The sequence below is a fragment of the Numenius arquata genome, chromosome 7, assembly GCF_964106895.1.
Source record: "Numenius arquata chromosome 7, bNumArq3.hap1.1, whole genome shotgun sequence".
Classification (NCBI taxonomy): Eukaryota; Metazoa; Chordata; class Aves; order Charadriiformes; family Scolopacidae; genus Numenius; species Numenius arquata.
In genome coordinates this window covers 16354108-16368112 of record NC_133582.1, presented here as the reverse complement: position 1 = coordinate 16368112, position 14005 = coordinate 16354108, and the positions used below count along the sequence as shown (strand labels likewise).

The window sequence follows — 14005 nt, the reverse complement described above, 5'->3', positions numbered from 1 at the left end:
TTGAAAAATAGAACAAAACTTTATTTACGTTAAGGAACCTGAGTGCCTTCTCCAGTTAAGAATTTATTACATTCAAGATGATACAAGTCAGTCTATTAAATTTCACATTCTACAGTACAATGTAAACCCACGCCAAGCAGAATAAAAACTATTAAATATATAATAGAACATCCACAGATTGCGAGGTGCTTTTATGCAAAGTAACTAAAAACCAAAACCCATCAAGGCACAAAACTCTGCCTGCTCTTGCGTTCTAGCGCAACCAAAGTGCAAATGGCAGGAGGAGGGTGGCAGTGCTTGGGGTACAGTCCCGCATTTGGCAGTGCTTCGGGGATCAACAAAAATATTAACTAATGATCATCAACTGCAAGAGTTGCCAGAATAAACGGGCAAGTGCTCATCTTCAACCCCTTCCTCTTTTTAGGGATGGAAATAGGATTCTTATTAAATTCAGATTATCTAATCCACGGACCACAGCTCTTGGCCTCAACACAGCGATGACTTTTCTAGCGTGAGCAAAGCAATGGTATAAACTAATACAGTTTACTACAAGTAATTTCAACCCATAATATGTAAGTTTAAGTCTTTAAGCTTTCTGGAGGATCTGTTAACTTAAAGGCACTGTAAATAGATCCTCACTTTAACTGTATATGCCAGGAAGCAATTTACTTTGGAAGGAAATTTACATATGTGACAACTAACATTCACTGTCTAAAAACAAGCCTTGAGGAACATCAAAATCCAAAGACTAGGAAAGCTACAGCCTTGAACATCAAGGATGTCTAGAACTGCTGCGAGCTGGACTCATCATCGGCAATGTCCTTGATCTGTTTTAATCTTCAATTAATTGCTTTAAACATACCATTTTCATTGAAAGGCAGCCCCTGCTATTAAAAGCATGCTTTTAGGGGATGAGGAGAACAAGTTCTCTAAGTATATTCCATTTCAAGTTTGAGGCCAGAATTAAGAGAGCGAAGGCTCTAAATGCTCACTAAGATGACTCAAAATTTAGATCGTCGTCCAGCCAAAGGCTTCCACGGATCAATGAGATGTGAGCCTACCCGGTGCCAGTTAAGATAATTATGCGAGTTCCACTCTCTCTTCCTGCCACTGCTTTCTGAAGCCTTTACTTTTGGCAAAAGATCTGTTCTTACCTTGGCGTTCCAGGCTGTTGCTCCATTCCCACTACACAGGCCTCCTGCTTTTAAGGGGGAAAACGGGGATGAATTTAAGTGACTCGTGCAGGAATTAATACAGCCAGTAAAAACAATAATAACAATCTTTTGTTTTGCACCATATTTTTACATTTGTTGGGAAGACATTAGTCAGAAACACAAGTATGTGCACATATACAAGCAATAAGTAGGTAAGGTTCAACGAGGTTACGGCATATTTCCCGATGTGGCTTTAATTTCATTTTATGGTTTTTTTAGTACTTGATTCTGCAAGGTGTGTAAACTATCCCTGAGAACAATCTTACCTGCAGGACATTCCAAAAATTAGCATATGAATTGGGGGGGTGGGGGAGTGGTGGTGATTTAAACTCTTCCTGGGTGCCAGGTGCCTTTCTTAAACTCATTTTCTTGTGCCAACATGATCTCGGGTAGGGGGGGAACTTCTTTTCCATCGTCACCAATTCAGGTAAAGCCTCTGGGTCCCTCTCTGCACTTATCGCCCCCCCGCAAATTTTGTCCTTACGCACACAAGGCCAAGCCATTACTGTAGCCTCCAGGAGGAAAAAGGGAAAAAGGAAAGTTGGAGAAATGCAGGTTTAATCTGTGCTCACTGAAGTCTCCACCTCTGCCACCCCACTTCATCCCGACCGTACGGCACTAACAGCACACGGGGCCGCACGGCCCCACTCCTGGTGTTGAACACACGCTGTCACCTGCACCGAGAGCGGGACTCGGCCCGGTAGTTAAAAGCATTTACCATCACTTAAAGCGAAGAGGAGAACCATTGTGTAGCAAGTGAAACAACTCTGTATTTTAAAGCGCAGGTTCATGCATTGCACTGGAAAAGATGCCACGGAAGTGCAGGTACACACAAGAAAAAAAAGGAATTGGGGAAAAAAAAAACCCAAACCACAATGGCATTTAAATGCCAGCAGCAGAGGGAGAGGGAGGCCCTTCAACGTGGCAAGAAAAAATTAAACGTTTTCACTACAAGTTGATTCCTGCTTCTTGCTAACGTCTCAGAAAGGAAAAGGCCACGAGGCTGCACACTCGGAGTACACGAGGGAACAAAACCAGATGTGAAAATACACTGAACAGCGACGGTTCTGAGCTGTGCTACATCTAGAGCGCTTTTGTCAGTAAATAAAACTTCTTAGCAAGAAAAATGCTTTTAACAGTGCAAAGTACAAAAAAAAAAATCCCAGATGTGAGCACATTCTGATCACGCAACCTTAAAAAAAAGTACTTAACCTACAAATTTGTAGTGTCAAGTAGACAAATTGCACAATTTCTGTTTCCAAGTCCGATTTTTGCCGTGAGCTGCTGCTTTTTCTTCTCTCCCTGGGGAGGGCTCGCTGGCAGCGCTGCTCCTTCCCCGGCCTTCCAGCGCCAGCCCTGCAAATACAAACCAGGGCTGCTCCGCTGGGAAAAGCCTGCCTGGAAGTCATCGCCCAAAGAAACAAAACCCAAATGGCACCGATCCAGCTGGCCAGGGGCAAGTGACAGTGCAGGGCAACCTGAACGGGCTCTCTCATCAGTAATTCCCTCTCGTTTTCTAACCTTAACACATCACCGTGTCTTGGCACGGGAAGCCAAAAAAGTCGTTACACCCTTAATTTAAACAACTGGCTTAAAAATACCACCTATGTCAATACCATATATTAAGCAATCTGTTTATACATACTTCTCTCTTCTTCATACATTTCTTGATTTCAATGGTAGTGCAGTAATTAAAATCACAAGTACAATCACTTTAGACTATTCAGATTTGTTACCACTGTTCAACTCGTGAATCAGAATTAAGCATTATAGCAGATTAATATGACCCATTGTGCCCCCCTTCCCATACTCTGCTTTTAAACGGCCCAAAGGCATGGTTCCACTCCTAAAAATTAATTTTTTAGTTTTTTTCTCGTCTTACTGACAGAACCAGGAAATGATATAGTTTGCCAACAGGCCAAGTGATTTACAGCCCCTGGACGTCACCTGAAGTTTGACTTGATTCCCCGGTTCACGTCACGCAAACTTTCAACACAGTAGAAACATTTTTCTTTCAGGAGATGATAAGAAAGCTCAGCATCCCAGAGAACAGATTTCTTTCCTCTCTCGTGCAGACACGTCGTGACCAAGCACCTCGGAACTGCACCTTCCACCCACCCCCGAAACACCGAGCGGTCTGAGCAGTCCCCGTCTTTCCTAGTTAGTTCTTACTACACCATATATTACTTAAATGCATGCCTCGCATTTAGAAAACATCTCTTATGTTTTAACATTTTTTGGTATAGTCTCTACATCTTATCACATCGCCCCGTTCACGTCACGGTGGACTCGGCCACTCGGAGCCACATCGCTGCAGACTGAAATGAAAGAGGAGAAAGGGCCGGACAAAGAGAAACGAACGCGCCGAGCTCTGCACCGCTATAAAAGGATTCTTGAACCACTTTACGAGGACGGCTGCAATTCAATTGCATTTCCCTTTAAAATAAAATAATAAAAAAAAAAGAAAGTCAGCTTTTAGTTTAGTCATTCTTCTCCCGGTCAACATTCACGTTTTTTCTCCCAGGGGAGCCACCGGCAACCACTGGAGAATCGCACAATACATCGTCCGGAGGGGGCTGGAGAGAGACTGTGGCTGCGGAGTCCCCCGGGATCTTACGGGAGGTCTCTATCACAGAGTTTCTCAGCGTGTCATTCATTTCTATTACCTCAAAGTCTGCTTCGTTCCACTCTCCCGCATCCTCCTCATCTTCTTCATCCTCATTAAGCCCCGAGTTTGACAACAAAGCTTTCCGGTCCTCGCTCTCACTCGTTTCTTTCAAGTCGCTCTCAGCGGGAGAGGTGGCCAATTTGTACATCACGGGGAAGAGGACAAATGTCATTGCGGAAGTCACCAAGGTGGTGTACATAACCACCGGGACGTGGTGAAACCTCCCTTGGAGATACCCCACCGCGGCGGGAATGCACATCTCCCCCAGCGCCGCGCCAATCACAAAGAGAGAAGCCGATTTTCCTTGCACGACCGTGTACTGTTCTATCCAGGAAATGCCGCTGGGAAAGATGGTAGCCATGGACGCCCCGTACACAGCGGTTCCAACCCACAGGGAGGCCGGGTACTGGGCAAAGAAGGCCAAGCACGAGGAAGAGAGGGCAGAGCTGATGATACTCAGCAGAATCATGGTGCCGGGGTACAAGCAAGTGGCGCAGAATATCGCCACTCCTCGGCAAGCGGCAAACGTGCCCCAGAAGACAGAATTCAAAGCGGCTGCTTCGTTTTCTTTCATCTCGGCAAAGACCTTTGCGTAAGTGAATATGTAAGAGCCGTAGGTGACCTCCGCTCCCACGTAGAAGAGGAAGAAGACGAACAGGAGAGCAATGAGGGCATAGTGGTATTTGGCAAACATGCCTTTCTGCAAAGCAGCCTTGGATTTGTCTCGAGCTGAGCTGCCCTTTGAATACAAAATAAAAAAGAAGAAAGAAACGAACAGAAGATAGGTCCCTATGACAACATAGGACCACAAAAAATCTGCACCAAGATGGTGTTTCAGCGCCGAGGCAGCTGATGCAGCCGGTGCTGTCGGCACAGACCTCCAGACAGACTGGTTTGTGTGTTCAGCTACTGGAAGGTCTTGAGATTTGGAGCCTCCCAAGGCCATTTTAGCCAGGATCGGAGCCACGAACGCACCGACAGCGAAACTGAAGTGTAAGGCCTGCATGTGTGGCCCAGCATCTGCTCCCCAGGTGTTCAGTGCCAGCACATTGCCACCTGCGGATGGGAGAGAGGAGGATTCGGTCATTTCAGCCTGAAACCAGATATTGGGTTAAAATAAAATAAAAAAGTACAGAACAATCCAAACCGCAACCTATATTATTAATTAAATTGGCAATAATACCAGGTTTAGCAAATACAATGTGCAAAATTGTCCTTAACTGAAATCCTGCCTGCAAGTACCTGAAACCCACGTGATTACTTGAGCGTTAGGAGGGTATTCACAGCAGTCCCCATGAAGAGCCACACACTGGCTTCATCCAGGCATTGTGGCTGGACTTAATTACCCTACTTGACAATTTGCAGCATTTTTCAGCCTTTCTTCAAAAGAGCAAATTTAACTGCAGCTCATTTCAGTAAGTTTTAAAAGCTACAACGTACAATGCTAAAAATCAGAGGCCTCATTAAAACAACATGCCAGGAAACATCAAGCATCACTTGCTTCTGATGGGCTGGGACTACCCTAACTGCGTTCAAATGACTTCCCAGAAGCGGAAAGGTTTACAGTAATACTGCCGCAGAGACCCAACTACAACACCCTCAGATCAACAACAATGCTACAAAATAAGATCTCAGAGAGACATTTTTAAGTAGCGCCTGAGAAGAATGCGGGAAAATAAGAACAGTAACTAAATTCCTGTGCTACAGTACAGCAACCCCTGTCACACAGCACTAACACTCTTCCAAATTAATTGTTATACTCTACGGCCTTGTTCTTAGCTTCTCCTGCTGGGAAGTCTCCCCGCCTCAAGGGTCTGACTTCCAAGCAGCACACCTGCCCACTGAAGGCACTTTCCCAATAAGTCGACAGGATTTTCCCATATGAAGAGTTTTTAAGCCAAGTGCTATGTATAATGATCCTACCAGAGGCAACAAATAAACCTCTGCATTCAAGTTATTTAGCATAACCTGTGCCTTGCAACACCATTGTTTTCACTACTGGTTCCTGTATCACGCTCTCTTCGGTGCTAACAGAGCTTCCCCCAGCTCCGCAGAATTAGGGCAGATGGTTCACACGTGAAGCCATCGCTCCTCTGTGCTGCCTGCCGGCCAAGCCACTGAAACCAGGCCCTGCCTGGGATGCTTCCGGAGCTGTTTGGACAACCAGGCTACTTCATTAGCCAGCTCTTACTCAGGAATAAGCCTGCCCCGAAGCTGGTCAACCAGATCCAGTCGTACCTTGCTGGCCAGTAAGTAACCACGGGCTGCCTCGGCAAGCCAGGAAAGTCAGCCGGCTGCTGGCACGTCACTGGAGAGGTGTCCATGAGTGGCTGCCTGTTGTGGCTTCACCATCGCCTCCTACAGCAATGCCAGGACACTCCATCACTGACCTATTCTTGGTTGTTTCCTGCTCCCCATCTGCAAGGATGCGGGTGTTACCCAGCGGCTCTCAGCGTGCGTAGGTCTCTTGCCATGGCCTCGCCTCCTGACCCAAACTGCCCGCTACAGCAGCCATCGCCACCCCTCCTCTCTAAGCCATGCCCAAGGAACTCGTTTCTGTGGGAATTTCTTTTTCATGAGAAAACTCATCTTTTTCATGAGTTTCTCTGGTATAACTGACCTTTCCAACCACACCTGTAGACATTTGCTCTACAACTTCACCAGTACATCTTCATCCAATAAGGAGCCTCCACTAAGAAATTGGTTTTCAACAGGTTTCCAGCAGAAGTGTTTTTTCCAGGCCATTTGCAGCATTCACATGCTACAGACTTACAATTTGGGGCATAGAATATATTTGTATTCCCGAACACCTAAGTGAGGCCAGCCAAGGGCAGCAAATATTCCTTAATTCAGGGAGATGGATGACATGGTTCTGTGAACAGTGGCACTAAATGTCTGTTGTGACTCTCCAGATGCCAGCTGGTCTGGTGGTGCAGCCCCGCTGGGCCACGTTGCGATGTTGGGGCAACCCAACATTGTGTTCTTGTCTTGCTACAAGTGCAGTGAGTTGGGACGGTGTGGCACTCCCGAAAACTGTACCTGAAACTCCTGCTGCCTGCATCGTACCCCAATCTGGAGGGTGCCAGAATTACCTGACAAGAATTGTGGCCAAAAATGGAAAAACATGACCTAAGTCAATCATCTCACAATCCTACAAATAGCGATCTTAAGTGAGACCCTCTGAGCTCCCCGGGACGGCAGCTGTGACCCAGGATCTCCCCCAAACCTGGGATGCCTCTTAGGGCAGATGTGACAAGGTTCAAAGATCATCTGCTGATAGATGTCAATGAGGGAGAAGGGCTCAAAGATCATCTGCTGATAAACACCGACAAAGGAGAAGAGTGAGCAATTCACTACAATTAGATTTCTCAAGGTTCAAAGATCGTTTGCAACCAATAATTTATTACAATTTGCAAAAACAAAAAAATCTCTTTTTTGTAACCGTAGGTTAACCTCTGTATCTCTTTGTGTGTGTGTGTCATTTGATTTAGGAAACCCCGTCCTAGGTCTCATGTGAACCCTTGCCATTCTCAAATCCCTAATTAAGTCACTGTGTTGATTATACCAGATTTTGTTAAATCACTCTGTTAATATTTTTAAATATCATACAACCTAACCCTGCAATTTACCGTAAGAGCGCTAATAAATCTTAAATTGCTGCTACCTCACAGTTGTGTAAGATCCAAAGTCACTCATTGGTGACACCTGGCCAGGCTTAGGTGGCCAACTCTCCTTACACAGCAGCTGTGAGAATCAAATCTCAAACACTGGGGCTTGCTCAGGACTAACTTAGTTCCAGCTGGCACTAACAAACAGTAACCAAACTACCTCCCTGTAGATGAGCAATTTAAAGAAAACACTGTCTAGAGAACACAGGAAACTTTCTTTACATCAGTAATTGCCCACTGAAATGTGTATTGATCTTCTCCAGGAAGCACAAGATCCCCAGCTCCTCAGGTCCCTTAAGGAAGGCCCGTTACAGAGACACAAACACTGGAAGGTCTCAGGACCCGAATAATCCAAGAATCCCAGCCAGATAAAACAGGTCCCCTCTTTTCATTCAAGATGTGTCACACAAAATACCAGCAACAGTTTTGGTGAGGTTGAAGTTTCCCATTAGTTTGGTGAAGGAACTATCGGACCACGTGGTGCCTTACCTGTGTCTAGAATTCCCATGGAAGCTCCAATAACTGACATTAAGACAGTTAACAGCAGGGATTTCTCACACCAGGGTATCCCATAAAGACCAACTGTTGTTCCAAACATGGATAACGCTGGAAAAATTAAAAAACAAAACAAACAAAAAACCCAGATACTATAGTTTCCATTTAAACTACAAAACATATAGAAGACCAAGAAATACAAATATATTAATCATTATTACAGTTACAGATAATCCTAATAGGTGATGTAACCTAATTACCTCCAGTCATGATTAGCAGAAGCAGCTAGAAAGTTCAACAGAGTCATTTTTCACTTGGAAAAAAGCAATTTCATCAGAATATAAACACTACATGAAAAACCTGTTTTGCTAAAGCTTTGTTTGCAAAGGGAGTAGCATCTGCTGCTAGAACACAAAGAAGTCTTTTTCTACAAACTTTTGATTTAGAAGTGCTATTTCAGTATCTTCTGCAAACTTCTCATCTAGAAACATTACTTTGCCACCGCTATGGTTTGAGAAACCCATAAAAATTTATTGTCTTAGACAATTATTGTATCACCTGATGACCCCTCCCCATCCGGGAAAGGGAATGGAGAAAAACCAAGGAAACCTGAGGGTTGAAATATACAGATTTAATAGAATAAAACTGGATAATTAACAATAACACGGAAGAATCAATATTTGTCCCAATACCAATATAAAGGATTATACTTAGCCCATGCTATCAGCAGGAAGCTTTGCACTCCCAGCAGGGGATAGCAAATGTCGGATGCTGCGAGCGCTGCAGCTTTGGAGGGAAGGAGGGAGGGAGGGTTCAGGGGTCCAGCACCGGGGCAAGAAGTTCTCAGGATGGCAGCCATCAAGAAAGAGAGAGAACTTCTCCGCAAACTTTCTCATTTATATTGGATGTGATGTTCATGATATGAAATAATCCTGTTGGCCAGCTTGGGTCAAGCGCCCGGGTCTTGCTCCTCCTCGTCCCCGCACCTGGCAAGGCTCAGAAACACCAAGACCTTGAAACCTGCGTACCATAGCCGAATAGAAAGTAAATATTTTCACAAATTCAGACACCAGAGTCTTCTAAAAACGCAGTTTTCCCAAGCATCAGAAGAGAAATTAGTCCTGTGTCACTCAAACCAGGACAGCCACGGAAGAAGTAAAACATGTTTTTGAACAGTATGAAGTTTTCCCACTGAGAACTACAGAGCATTAAATTTGGCTGCATTTTAAGAGAACCCAAATCACTAAACTCTTAAAATCCTATAAAGTGATTGCACCTTGGCCAACAAGCAACCTCCATATAAAAATTCTGACTTTCATTTATATTCTGTTCGCACATAAGGGATGTACTCCAAGGGATTTCTGGAGTTTTAAGAGACAGAACTACAAAACTTCTCATCATAAATTTAGCAGCAATTAATTAACTGTATTAGTTTTGCTATTATTAACTACACTTACAACCTGCCATTTCAAAAAAGTCTTTTTTAACAGATGGAAATTATTTTAATTACAATTTGGGAGGAAGTTCAGCATTTAAACTCTACACTTATAATCACCTTCGTAATAAAATAACCTGCAATTAATATCTTGAATATACAGTATTAGTTTTTTAGAAAGCTTGTACCAGTTCAGACATCTCTATTAGTGGGCCAGATAATTAAAGATCAATGGGAACTGATGTAATTAAGAACTTAGGTTAACTCCAAACAAGAACAACGGAAAAAATAAATATCCAGAACCCTTGAGCCCTAGCGAGATACTTGGAATACAAGCCTCAAAACATTTTTGAAGGCTACCAGGCTGAGCTGTGTAGAGAAAGAACTAAAGATGGGGCATATTAAGTACAGCTGCTCAGAGGCCCCACTCAGAGCTGAAAAGTAACTTCTCGGCAAGTTCTCCATTGTCCACTTCAGCTCTTCACCCAAAGATAGGTACTTAAAACCTTCCTTGACAAAGACTTCAATTTTTTCTCTGTACAGTAGCAGAGCTTCAGCAGTCGAAAGATGGGAGGTAAAACTACATGAACCAGAATCTCTTACGGGCAGCCCTCAGATGACAGAAATGAGAGAAGGTTCAGTAGTTCACATTGTGCTTTTGCCATACGCGCAACCAAATCGGAAAGGATTAGGAGATGAATCATTTTCCAAGCACTGTTGACAGCCAGCTATCTTGTCTGGTAACTTCAGGAAAAGAAGCAAATACTAAACTATTTCAAGTTAACACTCCCTTCCATTACGGAAGGTAAAGTCTCACGTGTTGGACACAGACAACTCTGACCTTGTCAGATATACAAGGAGGCTAAAGGAAACCCACTTCGCAGGTGTTCTGGAGGAGAGGAATAAAGAACAGGGAGGAGACCAAGTAAAGACATCTTAGAACGAGAGCAAATAAGAACTGATCCATGAAGATGAAGACAATAAGAGGGGCGAAAAAAGAGAGAAGAGACAGACAGATGTGACTACTCCTGATAGCCAGAGACAGGCATACAGGGATAAGAAAAGAGTTAGTTCAAACACCAGTGATGGAAAATGGATCTTCTCTTATTCTCTGAACTGACCCTGTGATTACAGCACAGTCCTCAGGGGAGGCACAGCTCTGCTTGAATCTCCCCACGTAAAAGTATGGGGAGAGGGAAAAGGAAAATAGCGAGTCCCCGTGTCTGCTTTAGTGCCTCACTCACAGCACAAAGGCACATACTGCCATTTCTGCGCCTGAAAGACAAAAAGACAGGACTTCCATTCTTTTAGGTGCGCTCTGAGAATCTCCACCTGAACGAGACACTAACGGGACTCTGAAGGGAGCACCTCCTTTCTGGATGGAGTGTGGCTCTTGGTGACCTGACAGCTCGCTCTGCCAGGACAAAGCCAGTGCTGTGCGCCTACAGGAGAGAGTTTCTGCGTGTCCAGAGAACTGTGAAGATCATAAACTGTGGTTCCTGTAGAGTTTAAACATTTGCATAGCTGGGCAGGAACTGAGCAGCAAGTTTCCACTATGACAGGTGGTATTTACTGGTTTTCCACTTTAAATAAGTTCTAATTTGATTAAGGCCCTCCAGTCAAAATCTCACAACTTTTGTCCAGTACACAAAGATGATAGGGGAAGGGTTTTACAAAGCTCTCCCCACCGAAGTGTACCTCAGCATGACTGCTGGGGGGTTCTGCTGTGTGCAAACGACAGCCAAAGCACAGTTTCCCCTGTTTTGTTTATGCTCTTCATATAGTGACATTACAGAAGCCTGTATGTCCCAAGAAGATGACATAGACCTGTTGGAGTGGGTCTACAGGAGGGGCACGAAGATGATCAGAGGGCTGGAGCACCTCTCCTGTGAAGACAGGCAGAGAGAGTTGGGGTTGTTCAGCCTGGAGAAGAGATGGCTCCAGGGAGACCTTATAGCAGCCTTCCAGTACCTGAAGGGGGCTACAGGAGAGATGGGGAGGGACTCTTTAACAGGGAGTGTAACGGTAAGACGAGGGGTAACAGTTTTAAACTGAAAGAGGGGAGATTTAGATTAGATATTAGGAAAGAAATTCTTTACTCTAAGGGTGGTGAGACACTGGAACAGGTTGCCCAGAGAAGTTGTGGATGCCCCATCCCTGGAGGTGTTCAAGGCCAGGCTGGATGGGGCTTTGAGCAACCTGCTCTAGTGGGAGGTGTCCCTGCCCATGGCAGGGGGGTTGGAACTAGAAGATCGTTGAGGTCTCTTCCAACCTAAACTATTCTATGACTCTAAGATCTATACTAAGATCTTAGCATACTACTTGATGCAAAGAAAAAAAAAATCCAGTTGTACTTTTTCTGTCCAAACCAAAGGCACCTTTTGGTCAATTCAAACCAGTTTTGTCAGTTCAAAACCAGTCACCGCTATTAATACGCCCAGCAAACCCAACCACTTGGAAATAACGCTGTAATGCCCGGACACACATGGTGTCAGAAAACAGAACAGAATATCGCGACAGCAGAAGTGCGGTGGTTTACGGGGGAGCAGCACCACAGGCCCCGCTTTCCCCCCTCTCCCGGACAGGCTGCGCCAGCCAAGGAGAAGGGAAACCCGACCCGCGCGGTTTCCGAGGGAGCCATTTCCCTCAGGGGCGGCGGCAGCTCTGCCCGGGGCTGCGGCGGGGGCGGCCCAGACCGGCACTCACCGAGGAGGAGGTGGGCGTTCATCCAGTCGAAGAGCACCCCGCCGACCACCGACCCGCCCAGGTAGCCCAAGGACCGACCCACGAAGATGTAGTAGATGTCGCTGACGTTCTTGTGGACGTTGGCGGCCAGGTTGGGGAAGGTGGGCCCCAGCACCGCGATGCTCATCCCCTGCAAGGCATTGCCAAGGGGGGTCGGCCCGTGAGGCGGCCGGAGGGGAAGGGGTCGCTGTGGGGTGAGCCCCCCCGCCCGCTCCCCGCACTCACCAGCCCCAGGAAGGCCGCGCACAGCGCCCCAGAGATGCTCCACTTCAGCGCGGCTCCCTCACCGCCCCGGCCGCATCGCCAGCCGCCACCGACCACCGCCACCTCCGTCCGCGGTGAGGCGGGGAGGCGCGGCTCCGTTGCTGCTGCTGCTGCCGCCGCCGCCTCCCCCGGTGCGGCGAACCGGACGTGCTTCTTCCGCTCGGCGCCGGCCATGGCTCCTCACCACCCGGCGCCGGCACCAACGGCCGCTGCGGCCCGCGGGACCCCTGGCCCCGCCCTCTCGCAGAGCGGCGCAGGGGGGACTACAGCTCCCGGCGTGCTCCGCGCCGCCGGAGGCCCCGCCCACGACCGTTGCCGCGGAGACGGGCCCGTGCGGAAGATGGCGGCGGGTACGCGTCCTTCACCACAGGTTTTACCTTATTTTGGACAGTTTTCCAGCGCCTGCTGCCGGGTGGTTACGACTGGTGGTACTGGGGCAATTAACACCCGAGCTTGCGAACTGCTTTCACTATAATATTGAGCAGCCACTGAATTAAACCAGAGGTTATATGCAGGCCTCACTGAACAAAGCAATAATAATCAAGTTTTTAAATAGATCTAAAAAAATCTAGGTATTTAAGAACTCCTTTTGTAAGTAGTACTCCTTGTAGCCACTGGTGTCAGGCACAAAGCAGGTGCCTTTTTTTGGTTTAAGGTTTTTTGGGTGGTTTTTTTTGTTGGGTTGGTTAGTTGGCTGTTGATATTTTTTGGTGTTGGTGGGTTTTTTGTCTTTTTTTTTTTTTTCCTTCTTTAAACATCTGTGTTCCCACGTAACTCAAGCTGTACTGTACTTGGCATAAAAAGCCTTCGCCTTGTGCATTGCCTGTGCTGTGTCACACATACAAAGCTTGCCAAGACACACGACTCAATAGTTGTTGGGTCTGGCCTTAGGTTATATGGAAACACTCTTCTGTAAATCCCTACTACCTGCTAGCAGCAGTTTCACAAGCTTTTCAAAACGTTTCACTTTATTATGGCTGCTACTCTCTGTAAGAAAAGCTTTCACTTTCAGCATACTTTTTTTTAAGCTTCACGACAAACAACTCAAAGATAATTCCAAATTGGATATTTTTGTTTCATTTGCCGAGACATTCAGAAGTATATACTAGAATAGGACAGCTATTGCATGTAGACTGCAGCAACCTAACCTTGTTTCTCCTGGCATTGGTTAGCATGTTGCAGGTACAGCTCCAGTTCCAGGCCAACCTGAGGGAATGGATGTATACATTAAAAAAAAAATAAATAAATAAAATCAAACTACAACCAACCAGCCATGCAAGATAGCATTTAAATCTGATTGTTCCACATTAATACCTTTGCAAGGAGTGCCAAGTCTCACTATCAGATAGATATCTGCAGCACGCTGCTGAGCTGCTGTTCATAGGGTCATTGGTACAGTATTCCAAATAAACTAATTTCATATATAAAATAACAGTGTTCCTTTTATGAAAATCATATAAAGTCAACCCACATTTCTAGATGTTAGTATTTTGCCTTGTTAATTAGCTTTCATGAT

At 45.8% G+C, this 14005-nt stretch overlaps 1 protein-coding gene across 1 annotated transcript; it reads right to left on the bottom strand.

Moving 5' to 3' along the window:
• Positions 1-2: 2 nt before the first annotated feature.
• On the bottom strand, positions 3-12663 carry MFSD4B (major facilitator superfamily domain containing 4B). Its single transcript, XM_074150838.1, has 4 exons — positions 12451-12663; positions 12187-12355; positions 8040-8156; positions 3-4938 (listed from the first exon to the last, which is right to left on the bottom strand). The coding sequence occupies exons 1-4, from the start codon at positions 12661-12663 to the stop codon at positions 3695-3697; spliced, it is 1743 nt and encodes a 580-aa protein (XP_074006939.1). The 3' UTR covers positions 3-3694.
• Between the last annotated feature and the right edge of the window lie 1342 nt (positions 12664-14005).